We start from the raw sequence: 18,858 nt of genomic DNA on the forward strand, positions 1-18,858 counted from the left end.
AGGCTTTTAAATTGGTTCAAGAGTTGAACCTATCCAATGCTTCAAAAGCTGGCTGACCTAATTTAAACTGCATTTCTTTCATATTTTACACTCCATCATCAGTAGTTTATATCAAAATAATGGTTTCTGTGTATGAAGTTACAGACAACAAAATGAATTAATTCTGACTGTAAATGTTCCTCCCTGTTTTTTTGCCTGGTAATGTACAATTATCTGAGCATATTGTAATATATTTAATACATTTTCTACGAGTTTTGATTGTGAAAATGCAAATAACCTGTCACAAGTGTACTGAAGCCTGAGACTTACCACAAAACAGATGCTGTGGTTAGAGGCCAGAGCACTGAATCAGCAGGGCTTGCGTTTCATGTTTGAACACAAAATCACTGGTGTTCAAATTAAAGAATTTTTAATAGGAAACTCAGACTACTAGACTTCACATTGATATGGGTACTATATTTCTACTCTGTGAACTTGGCTGACAGACCTTTTTTCCAGTCTCATTTTCCTTTCAGGTTTAACACCACCTACTTAATTCTTCGACTCCTGCTTTGTCCCTTCCCAAATCCCCAGTTCCAACGGTGTCAGCACCTAGCAGCTTGGCCTCTCCGTGCTGACTGACAGCCAGGCTCCGCTGATCGGCCAGTGCCTCTTGCAGCACTGACGATGTGTTTACCAGGTGCTTTTCCAAGTCCTGTCTGCTCTGACAAGGTACTGTGGATCTATTTTTGGCTGGCCTTTGTAGCTCTAGCCTTGTGAAGGTCAGCGAAGTAGTTTCTGCACCTTGCCAGACCAGCCTTGAGGCAACAGCAGTAAAGTACTCCCAACGTCCACAACAGGGCAATCAAAAATATTTCTTCCTGCGGGTGCAGAACCAGAAGGCAGTGGGACAAGATTGAGATGGGGGGATGGAGAGGCAGACAAGATAAAGAGGTACACGTTCCTTAATGGCCTGCCAGAGCTGGGAAAAGCCAGGGAGAGGCAAGACTGTTAAGTTCTTCTCTGACCATCATCCACAGTCTGCATGGGGTGAGATATCACCTGCCCTATCCCCTGATTTTTGATTTAGGCAATCCTGGTCACCTCACTGCCAGTCTTTGTAACTCTTTTCTCATCACAGATCTTGTGACCTGTGTGAAATAAGGGATAGACGGTTGACATTAAAAAGGGTTTGTTTTTTCCCTATTCTGAAGTTTTTTGCCACCTGCTGATCTTCATGCGTGAGCAGTAGGCAAATGCTCTTTTTATGGATCTACACTATGCATATTGGAAGCCCAAATCTCTGTGTCAGAAAATACCCTTCAGCAGAAGGATTTCACTGCTGGGTATGTTTCTGGATAGTTGCTCTGTTATCACAAACAAAGCAAACCGCACACTAGCTGCGCTGGGAGAAGCATGGTCTGCCAGTCCAGAGAAATTATCACCCTGTCAGCTGGCACCTGGTTTACCAGGGTCCTGTTCTAGCAGGATGTTGAGATCCTGCTCCAGCAGGTTGTTGCAACAGCCAACAGCCTGGTACACGTGCATTTGTGAAGATGGGGTTTGAAGGACTTCTGCACCTACAGTCTGGTGAAAAGGTGGCCTGGGGCGTCTAATTGCAGCCTGCAACTGTTTGCAGGAGAGTTAACAAGGACGATGGAGCCACGTCCCTTATCGCAGCAGCTAACAGGGCAGGAAGGGACGGCTGAAGAGCTGCTTGCGAGGGCAAGGCAGCACCGTGCTGCCCGGAGGGCAACCATCTTCCCTCCGTGCCCGTTCTCAGGGGCAAGCCAGGAGAGCCACGGCGGGCCTGGGCGGGCCCTGAGACCGCCTCCAACCGGCCCGGCCTCCGCAGTCCGGGCAGCCACCCTCAGCAGCCTCCGGCCCCGCCGGCAGCGTGGGCAACCACCCAGCAAATGGCGGACAGTTGCATTCCGGATCGGCCTCGCCTCCCTCCCTCGGGCGCTGGGCGGACGAGGCGGCGCTGTCCCTGTGGGGGGGCCGGGCCGCAGCCAGGGGCGGGAAGCGAGGCGGCCCCGGGCCGGACGGCGGCGGCACCGCCCCAAGATGGCGGAGTACGTGCAGCTGGTGAAGCGGGCGCTGAAGCACCTTGGCGGCCACGGCGGCGTCCGCGGCGCCCTGTGGCAGCTGCTGAGGTAACGGGGCGCCTGGCGCTCCCGGGTTAGGCGGCGGGGTCTCCCCGCTCCCGCCTCACTGCCCTGCGGGGTCACCTTGGCGAGGGGCGGCCGGGCGGGCGAGTCGGGGGTTCCCTGACCGGCACCGCACCGCACGGTGCGGGGTTAGTGGGGCTGGGGGGACGACGCGGGGCGGCAGTCGCTTACTGCAGCCGCGGGGCGGCCGGCGGGCTCTGCCTGACGCCGGGCGCTGTGCAGGGCCGGGCCTCAGGAGGAGGCCGCTCCGCGCAGTCCTCCGTGCGCTCTCCCGGGGGCGGTGCTGGGGCGGTGCGGCCCGTCACCCTGAATCCCAGTCGGCAGCGGATAGTGTGGTCAGAGCGTTCCCTCCGGCGGTCGTTTTTCGCTTCTTGAGGCGTCTGAGTGGGCTCCTCCATGCCGAGCTGTCAGCATTGCCCAGGCGGGTTTCGCCGGTGTCCAGCCTTCGTCCCGTTGCCACAGCCGCCTCCGCCGTGGCGATACTCCGCTCTGCTCCAGCCGGCTCCCGTGGCCCGCCGGCGGTTCGCCCTGGATCACCTCAGGCCGGCGGCAGCAGGGCTGTCCGGTGCGCAAACCGGAAAGCCGCGCTTCTGCTGAAATCCTGCAGTGTAAAGCAGAGAATTTATTCATCAGCCTTACCGGCTGTAACTCTTCAACACTTCAAACTCTACAGCTGTCTCTTTGGCAACGGGTTGTCACCGTTGACCTGTGCTCGGCTTTGGATGCCCTCTAGCCCTGGTGGCGTAGCCTTTGTTTCTACTTGTGCCTCTATACTTTGTTCCCCAAGCACAGGACCTTGTACCCGTCCACATTAAGCCTTCTCTGATTTTTTTTTTTTTCCACCTCTCACGTCTCATCTCTGCCTTTTGAAGGGTATTTTGAATTGTGATACAGCCTGCTTGAAGCTCCTCCCAAATAGGAGGAGTTTCAGATTTACCAAGGTGCTCTTTTTTTTCATTCAGATCCTTGGTGAAATGTGAGGTGGAATTCTGAATGACACATGATCCTAATTCAGCTTTGTCAGTAACCTGTGTCATCTCTGTAGCTGGGCTTGGAAAAGTAATAGAACCCTTCTTCAGGGTACAGTAAATGTTGTAGGTCTGCCCACTTAGCCAAAAAACCTTTTTTTAATCAATAGTGTGAAGTCAGGAGTGTGGGATAGGAAGGATTCACAAGGGTAAAGTTCCCTGCTATGTATCAAGGACTAGAATGCTAGAATAAACAAGCCAAGCTTTCTGAGCCTTCCTGAAGACCTTTTTTCCCAGACATCATCATAACCCTCATTCTGTTGTAGTTTAAATTGTTCTGTTTTGAACAGTTAAATATAACATTTTACACAGTTGCTGATCAGGCCTCACCAGTATTTTCATTTAGTGGCTTTACTACTTGGTTTGTTCACTGAAGACAGCTCAGTTCACCTGGTACATCCTAGGATCAGCTTGTCTTTTTTTGCCCACATGTCACTTAATTGGCAGCTTATTATTGCCTTGTGACATACAGATGTTTCCCTTGTGATTGCACACCCAGTGCTTCAGTTCTTATTAGTCTCCAGGTGCATCACCTTGTCCTGTGACCTTCATACCATTGAATTTCATTCTGGTGGTATCGCTCCAACCCTGAAGACAGTACAAAACTGCCTGTACAACAATGTGATCTTCCTTGGTATGGTAATACCATAATCTGTCAGAGCCCTGTGCTTTTTGTGGGTGGGGTTTCTGTTTTGTGTTTGGTCAGGAACCCTGCAAAGTGTTAAACAAGGTTACTAACATCAACATTCTTTGCGGAACTTCACTAATAACCTTCAATCAGATCTGTATGTCTTCTCTCAGCTGAGCATGTCATCTTCTTCCTGTCAATGTATTGCTCCCTTTATGGTTATTATAGATTTTAAATTATTTTGTCATTTGTTTTGCCACACAATATTGTATGTTTTTCTGAAGTCAGCCTGACTTTTGGGAAGTCTCAGCTTTGTATTCCTACTAGTCATGACGACAGGCAGCTTCTGGCTTTTCTGTCTCCACTGTAGAAAGCAGCTCAGATAGACCTTCCTCTTGCACAGCTTTTTCGATGGAAATTTCCAGCTGTTAAGCAGTGTAAGTTAAGACAATGTATTATTTCCCTGGCTAGTATTTTACTATTATTATTTTCTGCTACCCCCCCCCCCCCCCCCCCCAGTTGTTTTCTCTACTTTGCTTCCCTTCTCAGGCTGTGGCTGACACTGGCAGTTGTCAAGAAGAAATGGAGCTGGGGGAATAAAAGTGTAGAAGAGTGGAGTATTAGGTTTTACCAGAGTGCCTTTTCCTAAGCACATCTCAGTGAATATCTTGTCAGGGAGCTGTTGTGAGCCAAATATCACAGGCTGTGTTGATGCCTTCCTATCACACAGAAAAAGGGAGCAGGTGAGACTGGAGGCAGTGCTCTCTTCTTTTTCTTTCAGAAGACTGAAGTTAGAAGAGAGGTGTGCTAGGTGGAGAAACACACCTGATCCTGATAACCGTACCGTACCAGCCACAAACATAGATGCTGCCTCCCCTTAATTTCCAAGCCATTGACTCTTCTGTCCCAGCTCAAGGCTTGAAACACAGCTTGGTGCTTACAGGAAGAGTAATCAAGGCGTACCTTTTTTGCAACAGTTGATGATGGCTTTAAGAAGTAATTAATGATAACTTGGAAAATTGATTTACCCAAGGTGGGAGACTCTCTGCATGGGTTTTATTCTTATTTCCCCTGCTTTTCTCTATATGTTTCCTGCTAAGGTGGCTGGAACAGGTTTTTTACATTAGAATTCAAATTATTAAGAGCCTAGGTGCCTAGAAACATTATCTTTACTCAAGACTCTGTGAAACTGGCTGGAAAATGTCCTGTGGAAGCCATAAATACCGCTTAGTGTTTGATATCAGTATTTGGGGCATGAATTCGGGACAGGGGCATAAGAACTCTTACAAGAAAGGGAGGGGAAGAAGGAAGGCAGAACAGCAGTGAAATGGCTCTTCTTTTTCTGAGGCTGGGAGCTTGGGCTTGGATAGATGAGCCAGAGATCTCTGAGTGTTTCTTTGACAGAGGAGAGCTGTGTCAGAGAATCTTTCTGTGTGGGACCACAGAGGTTTAAAATGAGTACTTGGTGATTATCGCTTTCATACACCCTGGAGAAAAGACAAAAAAAACCTTTGTGGGTTACATGGTTAAACTCCCAACTAAGGAAGCATGCATGTGCGCATCCCTTCTGTCACCTGGGACCAAGTTGAGAGTGTGTATGATACTACAAACATCTAAACCCTTTGAGAGTAAACTTTTCCTTATGTAATACTGCCTGGGGTAAATGTTGGTAAAAAGAAAAGCAAAGATGTAGATCTAGGGGGAAAAGAGCACTTCAGTAATTTTAAGGTTTTATCAATAGAATGTGTGTCATAAGTTCAGTTTAATTATTGATATGTACAGTAATGTTAGAATAAGTTCTGTATAAATAGTTGAAACTGGTATATACCTTATCTGGGTCAGTGTAAATCTCCTGGAGTGGCAGGGTAAATGCTTGCATCTTTCACAGTTATACAAAAGCTAGAAATTGTAATTGAGGGTTTAGCATGTGTTTCCTTAGCGGGCAGCTACAATGACTTAAAATATTACTGTTCCTCTTCTGGAGGTTAGTGCCCACACAGACATGTGAGATCTCTTAAGCTGCTTCAGTGTTGACCACTTTCCACGGCAATTCAAGCTGACATGGTAGTAACAAATAGTTGACAAGGATTGTAACATCTTCAACTAAGTGAATTAACATGCGTCCCTGTGTCACTGGATAAGATTTTTTTACATGGTTTTGGATAGCACTTAGTTAAAGATTTGAGAATGACAGGGGTCACCCGAAACTTACAGCAGGGTTGTACGCACAGATGGGGTTTAAATCAAGTCGTGCACATACACAGACACTCTGACAAACAGCTCTAAATCAAATTGCACGCATAGACACAGATGGGCAGGTAAACAGTTTAAATCAAATTGCATGCACGCGCACACACACACAGAGGTTAACCTGTGATTAAAATTTCCCTTTTCATGAATTTCATTACTTATTCACTAGTACGTGCTGGCATTCATCAATGGACTTTTATAATCCTGTCAGTGGGACACACAGTAAAGGCACGCTGACATTAGTTGCAGGAATTTGTGATTATGTTTTGTAATCCTTAGGCTCAAATAGTTTTTGAATAGCTTTATATATACATGTTTATATACAGTTTTCATTACAGATGTTTACCAACGCCCTAAGAAACCTCTATCACAACTTCTTTCGAAGATTATGTCATTTGAAATTGTTGTTTTGGGAATTCACAGGGTCAATGATTTGAAGACTGGCACGCTGGTAGGAACTGACAAATATGGAAACAAATACTATGAAGACAAAAGAAACTTCTTTGGTATGTGTGCTAATGTGAACACCTCCTGACTGACTGCACAGCTTTGTATAGCTTGTGTTATTTCTGCCAGTGAAAAATAACTTGTTGCCTGCCCAACTTCCTCGCGCTTGACTTGTGTGAGCCCTAGAGCGGGGGCTCATAGAAATGCTTTGACATGTTCTGGCTTTCTACTGCTTCCTTCAAGTCATCTGTGAACATAGTCAATCGGAAATAATAAATATCAGAGAAATACAAGCTGGTCAGATGCTCTCCATGTGTGAGCATCTCCATGCCTATATGATAATGTGATTGAAAGCTGAATTTGGTCCTTAATGTAAAAGCTGATAGCTTAACAGGTGGGGGAAGACAGACCTGCCCTTTAAACTGCCTCACAGCTGTACTTACTTACATGATCACCTCAGGGCAAAGAAACACAGGTTAGCTTAAGCTTCTGATTACCTTAAGTAATGGTATTTTAAATAACATTTGTAGAGTACTTGAAAGGTAGCACCTAAACCAAGGTGATGTGTAAGCAATTGACACATTAGTTAGGTCAGGCCCTGCCTACTGTAGGTTAACTTGTAGGGTCCCTGGGGAAAGCAGTTGCTGGTAAACATAGCTTGGTAGTTTTATATGGCTGAGACTTAGTTTAATCTTAAGTTACTAATGGCAATGTCCTTTTGGAAAAGACTCCTCCTAATGGGGAAAAAAAAATCCCCAAACATGTTTCTTTGCCTGAAAATTTTGTGAGTTCCTATTTCCTCTTACTTGTACAAAAGCTAATGCTTGCTTCCTAATGAGAGCATTAGATTCAGCCGTATAAAAATACAGTAACAGTGGAAATACAGAAGACTTAGAAAAATACAAGCTATACTGACTTTGAAATAAGTGCTCATAATGGTAGATACTTTTAGTCAAAATACTTTTCCCTGTGTTTTCATGAATACTCTCCTTTATATGAAAATAGTTTATTTTTTTGAGCTAATACAATATTTCTGTTTGTTTATTTAAGGTCGACACAGATGGGTCATCTATACTAATGAAATGAATGGCAAAAATACGTTTTGGGAAGTTGATGGAAGTATGGTGCCCCCGGAATGGTAAACCATTTAGCTTAATAATGCAGACAGACACCAATTGTGTAATTGCCTGTACAATTTGTATTACAAAGCAGAAGATTACAAAACAAAACAAAAAACCCAGAACCCAACACCCCAGTTTTATGGTAATAAAGTTTTCTTGGATACAACTGTCTTGATTATGACAAGAAGATTTCAGACTGGTTACTTTTAATTTTGAACTGCATTCATAATGTTATATTGCTCACTGTCCTGATAGTCACACTCACTGCTTCTTGGAATGAGAAAAGCATTTTGCCAGCCAAACTGAGCAGGTCGAGCCAGTCTTCCAATTTTACTTATTAGTTGTGATTCCATCGTAATGGTTTGGCAAAGCCTACCATGGCAAAGCACTGAGCAGCCAGAGGTAGAAAAAATATTTTTATTATCCATTCTAAACAAGAACCTAAAGAACATAAGGCAATGATGGAACAACATTCCTTAATCCACAGCCATTAACAGCATAGTTGTTTCAACTGATATACATTGATACTCTGCAAGATGATGAACAGCTAAGGGCCAGGATGTTCTATATGCTGACTGCTACTTGACTATAACTTTCCTTAAGGTTTTCTTTTCTATTTGTGCATTTCAGTAGTAATTCTGTACAACCTTGAGTTCCAGAAGGTCCCTGGCCACACAGCTGTTAAAAGTATTTTTCTCTTCCTAAATAACTCAGGAAAAACACGCACCAAGTAAAGTACCAGTGTATACTAGCAAAACCAATATTTACCCGCTTCTTGAGGAATATGAATAGCCACAAAGCAATGAAAGGTGATATGAAGTAAGAAGTGCTTGGGTAGATTGAGCGTTGGTGAACACTGGTTTTTATTATTCCTGTGATAGATGTTCTGTGCCAAGGCTGAGACTGATTATCTAAACTCCGAAATTGCGGCTCTCATTAGGACATTTGAGAAATGCATGGGTAGACTGCCTAGGCAGTCAGTTTTATTTCAAATTCTCCCAGCCTTAAAATGATGTTTATTGCAGTTAGTGCTTTTTTCTGTCTTCTCCCGTAAGAGCTTAATGGCATTGTTTTTAGAAGTGACATTAGAATCTCCAAAACTAGCATGTTCATGCCAGTACGGGGTTGTTCTTTGTTATCCACATAACAGCTGCTGTTTGGTTCTAGTTTTTATTCCTTCGCTATTAGACTGTGCCAGTTTTCAAGATTTTCCTTATTTTGAGGCATGGGTTTTGTTGTTGGTTTTTTTTTCCCTTTGCTCATCCTTGTGTTGTTTATTGTGTCCTTACAAACCTCAATAAAGGGTTTCTTCCTGAGTATCAAAGGGATGTCTCTAGGATGAAGTAGCTTGTTTAGATCGCATAAATTAGGCAGGTAGAAAAATGTGTTTTCCTATCAATGTGGAGAAAATTGCCCTAGAAGACATCGTAAGCATTTCATTATTTTCAAGAGTGGTCAGTGCAGTGGGGCACGAAAGGGTAAACAGTCCTGTGTTCTAAGGTATTTTTGTCAGGAAACTTAATTGTGCAGTACTGTTCAGTTTTTTTGGGTTTTTTATTGCTGATAAATTTGTATGTCCCATGGCAACCTTAGATGTTTATTCTTATTTAGGAATCCTAGCTTTGTGACATACCTAAATCACTGACCTGTAAGTCTAGGCTGTTTAGATACATCTTTAAAAATAGAAGTGTTTTGACAGGGAATAAATGCTATCTTTTAAGACTGTTGGTTTCTTTTTTTCATCTGATGGTATACTTAAATTTTTAACATGGCATAGACGGAATTGAGACTGTTTATATATTTTACAAGTTGGTGTCAATGCAACACTGGCGTTGTGCAAGTATGTAGGAAACAAGCGGGGTTTTTGGACCCAGAAATTTGTTGGAAATAAATTAGATTGTGTGAAATTACTTCTGTTAACAAAGAGATTAATTTGGTCCATAGTATAATAGTATCTGCCCTGTCAGTTGTAAAAAATGTTTATTTCTTAAAGCACTAGCCCTCCCTTCAACAGATAGAAAGTATATAAAGTACCATTGTAACAGCTAGGTTGTGATCTGAGTACTTCTAAACACTCATTTTTGACTCTGGGTTTTAGTTAATTCAGCTCAGTAGAGCATTTTGTGGGTATGTTCTTGTACCCTCTGCAGGTGGAAGCAGGTTTTACTACATTGTTTATGCTGGTGTTACTGTCAGAAAATCTTTTGCAGCTGTCATGCCTCAAAGACGACATTTTCAACAAAATTGAGATTTGAGACCAGGGCTAGCCTAGAGATTTCGGATTTTCCTCTTTTAAACAGTAATGCTATCTAGTTTGCAACAGTTTTGTAGTATTCTTATAAAAATCCTACTGTATGTAGGATTATGCTGCTGATTATCCTACTGATTACATTATTTTCTTGGGAATTATAGGGAACGGTAGCAGATGTGCAGGAAAAACATGTTCTTCCTTTTTTTTTTTTCAGTGAAGTCATACTACAGGTTGTTTTTCTCCATGTTTTTGGTTGTTGAATACACTGTCCATCTTAAAGTATAATTTTGTGGACAGTGGTGTGCCTTCAGGATGGTGGAATATGAATGATTGTTGAAATACAATCAGGCGGACCTCATCATGCGTGATGAATAGGAAAAAAGGCATTTTGGTATATTGAAAAGTTCTGAAAACAACCATCTGGAAAAAATAAAATAAGAATTCATTTAACTACCCTTTACCTTCTGTCAGATATTGGAGAAAAGTAAAAAGCAGCAAGAAAAAGCATCTCATGTAATAACATATTGAAGTACCATTTTTAGGAACTACTGAATATTTTCAGTATTCTGAAATAATTGATGTAATGTCTTTTGACAACGGATGTACTGAAATCACAGTCTGAAGGAAATCAAGAGTTGTTTTGACATATGTCTACTATACAGGGAATTGAGACTACTGGTTTTTTAAAATGTTGCCATACCAGAATATGTAGGCTTGTGATTTATTCTGATTTATTATATATATGACATGTCATATATCGTGATATATTATGATCATGGTATAGATCATAATATCTGATTATATCTGATGATATATTAAGATCATGATATAATTTCATAATACATGATCTATTATAGCCTGCAATTTAACCTCTTTGTTACTTTGGGGTTTCTTATCTTCAAAATCAGGATGTTGGTATCTGCTTTGTTAGAGCCAAGTTAATTAGGTGTTTGGGTTTGTTTTTTTTTAATTCCCTCAATACTTGCATTGGGAATGATTAGTATTAATCTTCTTGTAATGCTATACAAGATATTGGGCACTTTTTTTTTCCTACATAATGTTAGGCAGTTAGAAAAGCCAAAATATGTGTTTCACCTCCTACTGCTCAGAGCATGTTGTATTCAGGAACTTAGTACTTCTATTTCTGAACACGCTGATGGGGTGTGTTCTGTGACCATATAAACAATAAAAGTTAAGTCTGTTTATACCAGTGCCTTTATGCACTCTATTTAGTGCTTTCATAGACATCTCCATTACAGAATTGCTCGAATCCTTGGGCTGTGTGGAGCTCATTTCCTTTTTACTGTTACATTAGAAGGCCCAGTATCACCTTTTGTTTCCCATTTGTTTATCTCCCAACCCAGAAATAAGACAGCTGGTGAATCATCTCCAGGAGCACCAGGTGATACTGTTTTATACAACTGGCATATGCTGCTTCATGCATGTGCTCACACTCAGGCGTAGCCACAACTTATGTACAGAGGCACTCATTACATGCAAAACTTCTTTCTGTTTGCTCAAAAATAATAAAAAACCAAGCAGGAAGATTATAAGGATAAATGACTTTCAGGTTTAATATTTTATGTTTCTGGCTCTGTAGAAAAGCTTTTGAAAGGCTTTAGGGAAGAAAATGTTAGCGTTAAGATTAAGAGGAACATGTGACTCCCTGAGCAGCTTGTACGTACTAGTTAGGGTGCCAAAAGTATTTTCACAGGCAAAGAGTTTTCCTAGAAAAAACTGGCTGTCTTGAATGCGTAATTCTTGATGATAATAATGCGGTTTGCTCTCTTCTTAGGGCAAGGCCTATAGGGGCTATAGTTCTCTCCATCCACCCTTCCACCTGCCCTAGTAGAAGCAGGCTTGGATCACAGGCAAGCTGAAGCCTAGGTGAAATGTTCTGGGCAGGTTTGTTAGTAAGGAAGTGTGCTTAAAGCAGTGTTAGGGGTTTCCCCCCCTCCCCTTAATCAAAGACTGCACAGAGAAGTGAAGTATTAGGGGTGTGAAATATAGAGAGATGAATCAAAGAGCACAGTGCTGCTTTTTTCATGAATGTTATTATGAGCTGCAGATTATCTACACTCATAAGTTTAGCAGCATGGCAGGTTGCATTGTCACACTTTGCGATCACAAGAGGAAAAGGAATGAAATCGTATGGCTGGCTGTACAGATGGAGGGCGGGACCCTGCTTTTCTGGCACCAGCAGCCTCTTACTTCATGGTGTGCAGGAGGAGAGCAGCAAGCAGTGCTGCAGGATGAACTGGGATTTATGGGGATGGTTGAGTAAGTCCGCATTATCATACTGCTGAGAGAGTGCCTTCCTGAGAAGTAGAAAGAATTACTGCCTGCACTCATGCAAAGTGACTCTTCCTTTCTGTTTATTACCAGGAAGACTTTTATAGGGTATAGTGCCTGACCAGGGGAAGAAGTCTAAGGAAGAGCAGCAGGAACAATCAGAACTCTGAAGACAGTTGGAAAGATTTGCAGTTGCTTAAAAAGGAGATGAAATTACCATGGCTGTAATCTTGAAGTATTTAATCTCTTGAGGAAGAAAATGTCATATTCCATCTTTCACAGATACAGGGGTAGAATAGGAAGCAGTAGGTTTAAATTACAGAAGTAGTGATACAGATTGGACATTACTATCCTTACCACTAAAAAATTCTACTCATCTTCACTGGTATAACTTGGTTTGGGAAGATGAGCAAGCCAGTATTACAGCAATTCCCTAACAACTTAAGCAGTTGTCTGCTGGGAATCACGTGGATGTAGCTGATACTTCCTTGGGTCTGAAGCCTATGCAGAATGTCTAAATCCCTTCCAGACTTGTATTTCTTGATTCTTTGGTCTTCACATCTAAGGGTTTGTTCGTTATTTTCACTGAAATAAGGTGAGGGGAGAGGACCAAGTGTCTTACTGTCCTTAATCTGTTTGGGATCAGAGGAGAGTGTAGCATTTTTTTTCCCAAAAATTGCCTTCATCAGTCTTGATTTTCAGGATATGTTCACATCTCATGCAAAAGTTCCCTGTGTGTCCGCTTATTCTTGTCATGGGCTCCTATGTGCTATCCAGTGATCAGGATATTCCTGTAGTTGGAATTTGGAAGAGCACAGGTTCGCATTTGGAGGATTCTGGGAGGTTCAGCTTGAGCCCACTGAGGTGGGGCAACTTGGAACGCAGTTTTCTACTTTCAACAGGGGTATGCTGTGGAGTAAGGCTTCCTTTCGAGAGTATATAAAGCCCCTGCAAGTCAAGGCCTGATATCCCGCTGGATGCTAGCAGTGTGCTTCTCTTGCATCACATTCAAAGCCTTTTGAGGCTGTCTGCACACTGTTCATTTACCATTTATTTGGTTTAATGTAATTTGGATTGTGTTTTCGCAAAATACTTTGCAAAAACAAATTGACAACTGGTTTATGTATGCAGGCTAGTTAAAAATAAATTGTTCTTTCAATATGCTATGTTGTGTGGAGAAAGAAGAACTGAAATTTCAGAATAGTTTTCTCCTGTTGCAGGGACATTTCATTTTGCCAACATTGCCCGATGTATGTGCAATGTTTGAGCCATACTATGATGCTTATTTCCTTACGGTGCAAATCTGACATGATTGGAAGGAGCTTCAGGACTGTTAACTTCATACAATGAAATATTTCAAATTTAACTTCAGTTTAATAGTCTACATCCTCTTTGTTAGTTGATTGACAGCTGAAGGAGGGAGAAATGTAGCATTTCTGACTTAAAGTGCCAACATACTGAGAAATTTAAAGAAATGTGCTATTCTCCTGTAAAACTGCTGCTTTTCAAGTCTGCCTGTGAGGGGAAAAAACCTGAAAAGATTGAACTGAAAACAAATGGAGGAGTAAAATTTCCATCTTCAGTAGCTTCACAATAAATTTGTGAGTTTTATAACTAGATGAAATGCTGGTGTGGTGTTTTCAGATAATTGGGGTGCTGTGTCATTACTATACAATGGTATCTTAGTAGCCTGCATGAGAAACCAAAGTTATCTCCCATGTGTACACGCATAAAAAAATGTTTCTTGTCCCTTTTTCCTTCTCTTCCCATAAATAGACCTGGAGCAATAGGTGAAGACTATCTTAAAAATAAAAAAAGGTTCTTTTTATGCTAGTCAAAGTTAAATCCCTGGTTTCTCGTTCCCTTAAAGTGCTTGGGAAAGCACTGAAATACTTTTTGCCCTTTGACCACAACATACATTTTCACTTCTCTTTTGTCTTATTGCAACACGGTTAACTTGTTGAAGAAATGGGATGCTAGCAAGTTGGCAAGCGTCCTGAACTTACGTAGATGGTGCCTGAACCTTGCAGACGCACATATGGTAGTAGCTACAGAGTTTGTGTAGCATCGGTTCTTGTTTGACAGCTTGTACATCATATAATTGGCTCCGGTCCCTTGTAGCTTCAGTTTGAGATCTCCTTGCTTTTAAATATTTTTCTGACTTGGGATAAAATTCTGAGTAGTCTTGAAAGCAGCTGAAGATACTTTGAGGTGTCTTTCATCTGTTTACCCAAGTTAAAGTCCAGGGGGCTTTGCTGGCCTCAGTCTGCATGGTATTGAGTCTGCTTTGTGATTCAGGAAGCTGCTTCAGCCTCTTCAAAGTGTCCGTTATCCTCCTTATTTTCCTTGCGCTGTGTAAGTTGTCTGCTTCTTTGTAGGTTTTAAGGCATTAATTGCTTTTGAATCCTGTTTTGCCATGCCTGGATTTATAGGCAAAGTTTGTGCAGAAATCTGGCCATCTGCAAGATGTCAAATCTCTCCATTCATGATGTTCAATCTAGTGCAGGAAAAGCTTTTCTTGAGCATCTGGGAATAGAGTCTATGAGACATCAGGGCTTCAAAGGGCTCTTTGAGGGAGGTTGTCAAGGGGAAGGTCTTCCCAAAATAAAGTTTTCAGTTTTCACATGTTTTGCATAAGGGGGGAGTGGGAGCTTTTGTTTGAGAGAACAGACTCTTTCCAAATCAAAATGTGTTTATAAGTCGCATATTGGGCTTCCAAGGGGAATCTGTTGTAACCAGGTTTAAGGCCTGAAACTCTTAAATATAAGTGTGCTTAATAGTGGGAGGAGTTCTAAACAAATTTTTGAAATCTCTTCAGGTGTTTCATTACCTGAGAGTGTACTGAATCGCCTTGTAGGTTAGCAATTCTTTTTTACTTTCCAGTGGAAAAATTGAGTTTTAGGATTGTTTTTGCTGATGTATTTAAATTTGAGCCCAATTTCATATTGATATTTTTTAATTTCAGAAAATTCTGAAAGCCAATGTAGTAATGCTTTAATTATGCAAAAATACTGTATTTTAAAAGACTTAATGGATTTAGTCTTAGAAAAGCTGCAAAACAATAGTTTAAGTGACAGAATAGAATTATTCTGTTTTGTCTCCTGAGTTAAATGAGTAAATAAACTCAAGTCAATATTGTGATAATTTTTCTGACGTTTCAAGGAGTGAGTGTACAATGTAAGTACACTTGTAATGAAAAGAGGATCCAGACATCATGCAAGCTTGAAATCCAGTTGATTTTAACTGAGCTTTAATACAGTTCTTGTCCTCCACCTGCTCCAGCCTGTCTTTCAGGGCCTTTGTAACTGCATTTCTGTCTGAGAAGACAACTTTTATTTTGTCCTCCTGGTGTGCATGACTCAAGAGCGTGAGGATGGTGAGGCATGGTGACAGGTGCATAAATAGGGGTTTGTTTGCAGGATCCCTAGCCACTGTTGCCAGAAGTGTCACCAGGTGAAGGTGTGTGAGTTTAAGTTGCCTCTATATGTTACAGTAAGCGGTTTTGAAAAGCTGAGGTTCCACTGGAGAGATACTACAAAGCATTTTGAAATGCAGCACTTAAGTCAGTATTGGCAGAATATGTATGGATACCTGGCCTGTTCTTTTCCCCTTCCTCCTGTGCCACAAACTGTGTGTTTCTTTGCATTAGCAATGGAGAGACAGCGTGTTGGGTACGAGCATATGATCTCACCTCTGTCAAGGTAGCTGTTTTACAGCATCTCTTCCAGGGAGAAACCATTACCCAAAATCTTCATTTTTAATAGAAGCAGTGCAACATGTATACTTCAAATGATAGCAGATCTACAAAGGAGAGCGGGGGGAGGAAGAGAGGGATCCCCTCCCTATTCATGTTGCGTTGGGTCATTTCATCTGAACATGTGTATGACTTTCGAACTCCTAAGCGAATGATTTTTCCCACAGGAGGCCATTCTTTACCTCTAAACAAGGTTTTTCTTCTCACTTTTAAAGGCTGTTATGGTTCCATCAGGTTTTGTATTCAAGCCAGTTTCCTGGCAGTCCTTAGTCCTACAACGTGTGGCTTTCATTTGGGGTTTTTGTTTGCTTTTTATTCATAGAAAATGAACATGTGGCTGTCTTTTTTTTTTTAAGTGAGATTTTGTACTAAAGTTGTTTTTCTTTTTCTGAAATAAATGTCTAGAAGCTATTTGACTGAAAAGATAACCTTCTGTAGAGCTCTTCAGATTTAGAATACACTTGTCAGTCTATTCCTCACTCCTTCTGTTGTGGTTTGGTTTTGTTGTATCAATGAAGTGTGCCGGATTTCTTGCTGAAGGCTGAAGATGCAATTTTTAGGCTTTCTAATAACAACTGGAATAGAAGACTTCTTATTTTTAGGTCAAGTCTTTGGCAAAAGCTGATTAGCAGAAGCCTCGTTAATTCTCCCTCAGTGAAAAATACATCAGCTTGCAAAAAAAGTCATGACCTCACTTCTGTCATAACTGTGCATACAGTATGAAGTACATGTAGACTGGCAGATAATTAAAATGCTATTGAGGTTTGAAAGTTGCTTTGGGCACTGAAATAGAAATGGGATGGAATCAATTCAGTTGATCCCTGCTGTAGTGTTTCAGTAAATTGTTATGAAAAATACTTTGCTCGTCATTAATGTTGTTTGCACAGGGGAAGATTGACATTTAATTCATAGGTAAAGGATAATCACTATAATCACTTGGTAATTACCCCATTACTGATTGGTATTAATCATTTCATTGTGTAGTCAGTAAACATTTACATGATTGTTTTAGTTGAACCTCCATCATTAATTCATATCCCAAGTGGTAGCCTCATGAATGCTTTGGAGATGGTATTGAAATAATTGTGCAGCATAGTCTTCTGGTAATTAAAAACAAAACAAAACAAAAACCCAAAACCAAGAAAAAAACCCTAGACAACAAAACAAAACCTTGTGGTTTTGTCATTTTTAGTGCCTGCCTTGACCTGGCTGGCTGGTTAAGGCCGAACAAACACGTAACAAATACTCTCTGCCTGAACACTAAGCATACAAAGGATCAGGAAATGCACTCAGGTGTGCTGTCGGTTGCTTGGAAGCAGAACTGTTATTTATCAGTTATGTTGTGTAATTACTTTAAATCGGTATCCTGTAGTCTCATTCAAAGTCGTACTGGATTAAAATTACTTTTCCCCCCTCCCCAAGATAAATCCTTAGTGTCTCTTCAGAGGAGAGCCCTTGGGAGTCAGGAGGAAGGCTTGTTACAGATCATGTAATGTTCCTTAGTAACAATGATGTGTCTTTTTCCTCCTAAGGCATCGCTGGCTTCACTCAATGACGGATGACCCTCCAACTACTCATCCACCAGTTGCTCGTAAATTTATCTGGGAGAACCATAAATTCAATCTGAGTGGCACTCCTGGACAGTACGTACCTTACTCTACTACTCGCAAGAAGATACAAGAGTGGGTCCCACCCACAACAGCTAGCAAATAACAAGAGAAAACGTGACTTGCCTCAGCTTTGGCTTTCAGTGTAAACTGTATTTTCAGTGGTTTTGTTGAAAATAAAAGCCTCCTATAACAGCTGTAGCTTAGTTTATTGAATTGGGAGGAAAAGAAGTAAGAAAACATTGGGAGGAGGTAGAGGACAGAACACGTGACACATCCTAATCTCATCAAGATACTGGGCTTTTTGTCTTACTGTCAGTGGCTCTTCTCTTCACGTAAGCAGCTCTCAAACTCTTCTTAGCACGATAACCATTCCTGTGATAGTCACTTCTCACATTTGCACCGTTCAACAGAATACAAATATAAATTTGAAATACAAGATTCTCATCTTTAACATTATCCTATTATCGTCTGTGTGGCAAATAATGTACTGTTCATGTACTATTTTAGGAAGCCATCTCTTTAAATATTTATAAGACAAGTTAGAATAATAGGCCAATCAAGGATTATAGTTTTTATTCATAAATTCTTTGCGCGTGAGTATGCATGCATTGCTGTATTACAATATGGTATGATACATAATATAAAACTTGTAAGGCTGTAGTAATCAAATGAGATCTCACCCCCTAGGGGAACTCCGCTGTTAGAAGAGGGCCCCTGGTCACAGAAATCTTTTTTGTTGCTTCCGTGTTACTGAGATTCGTTAGAAGATGTTCTCACAAGGGTTTGGGATGGGCTGTTTGCCCTGTTGTGATAAGACTTTAAAGGTCTTTGGAAGTTTGAAAATGCACACTTTTTGGGAGGTAGAGAAGTAAAATGTACCAGAACCTATTCTCAAAAATGTGAAGTCTGCAAGTTCGCATTTGAAAGAGAGTTGTTTGGGGCTGTGGCTTTTTCTGTATCTTGCACTTGGTTGATTCTTATTGCAGCCTGCTAATATTTTTTAGTAGAGCTACCTGCCCCCCCCTCCCCCCCCTCCCCCCGGCTTCCTGTATCTGATGACCTAGTCTGTAGATAACTGGTGGTGGTGGGATGCCCACCCAACCCCTTGCTCACTCCACCACCTCAACTGGATGGGGGAGAAAACAGAAAGCTAATGGATTGAGATAAAGGTGGGCAGACTGCATGCGAGTTACCATCATGGGCAAAAGAGGCTTGACTTAAATTTATTGCCAATTAAAATAATTTGCCTAGTGAGAAACAAAGGCAAAAAATGTAAACCATTCCCTTCCCTCCCAACCTTCTTCCCAGGCTCAACTTCACACCTTCA

The 18,858-nt window shown here is 41.6% G+C and overlaps 1 protein-coding gene across 2 annotated transcripts; it reads left to right on the plus strand.

Moving 5' to 3' along the window:
• Positions 1-1,977: 1,977 nt before the first annotated feature.
• Positions 1,978-17,723, plus strand: NDUFA12 (NADH:ubiquinone oxidoreductase subunit A12). Of its 2 annotated transcripts, none has more exons than XM_075080633.1 (4): positions 1,978-2,135; positions 6,480-6,562; positions 7,554-7,641; positions 17,454-17,723. In XM_075080633.1, exons 1-4 carry the CDS (start codon positions 2,047-2,049, stop codon positions 17,632-17,634), a joined length of 441 nt encoding a protein of 146 aa, XP_074936734.1. In that variant the 5' UTR covers positions 1,978-2,046; the 3' UTR covers positions 17,635-17,723. The 2 variants fall into 2 exon arrangements, with proteins under 2 accessions (XP_074936734.1, XP_074936735.1); XM_075080634.1 differs by lacking the exon at positions 1,978-2,135 and adding an exon at positions 2,686-4,839 and having other exon boundaries at positions 6,395-6,562.
• Positions 17,724-18,858: the final 1,135 nt, after the last annotated feature.

Source organism: Phalacrocorax aristotelis, chromosome 1, assembly GCF_949628215.1.
Source record: "Phalacrocorax aristotelis chromosome 1, bGulAri2.1, whole genome shotgun sequence".
NCBI classification, from domain to species: Eukaryota; Metazoa; Chordata; class Aves; order Suliformes; family Phalacrocoracidae; genus Phalacrocorax; species Phalacrocorax aristotelis.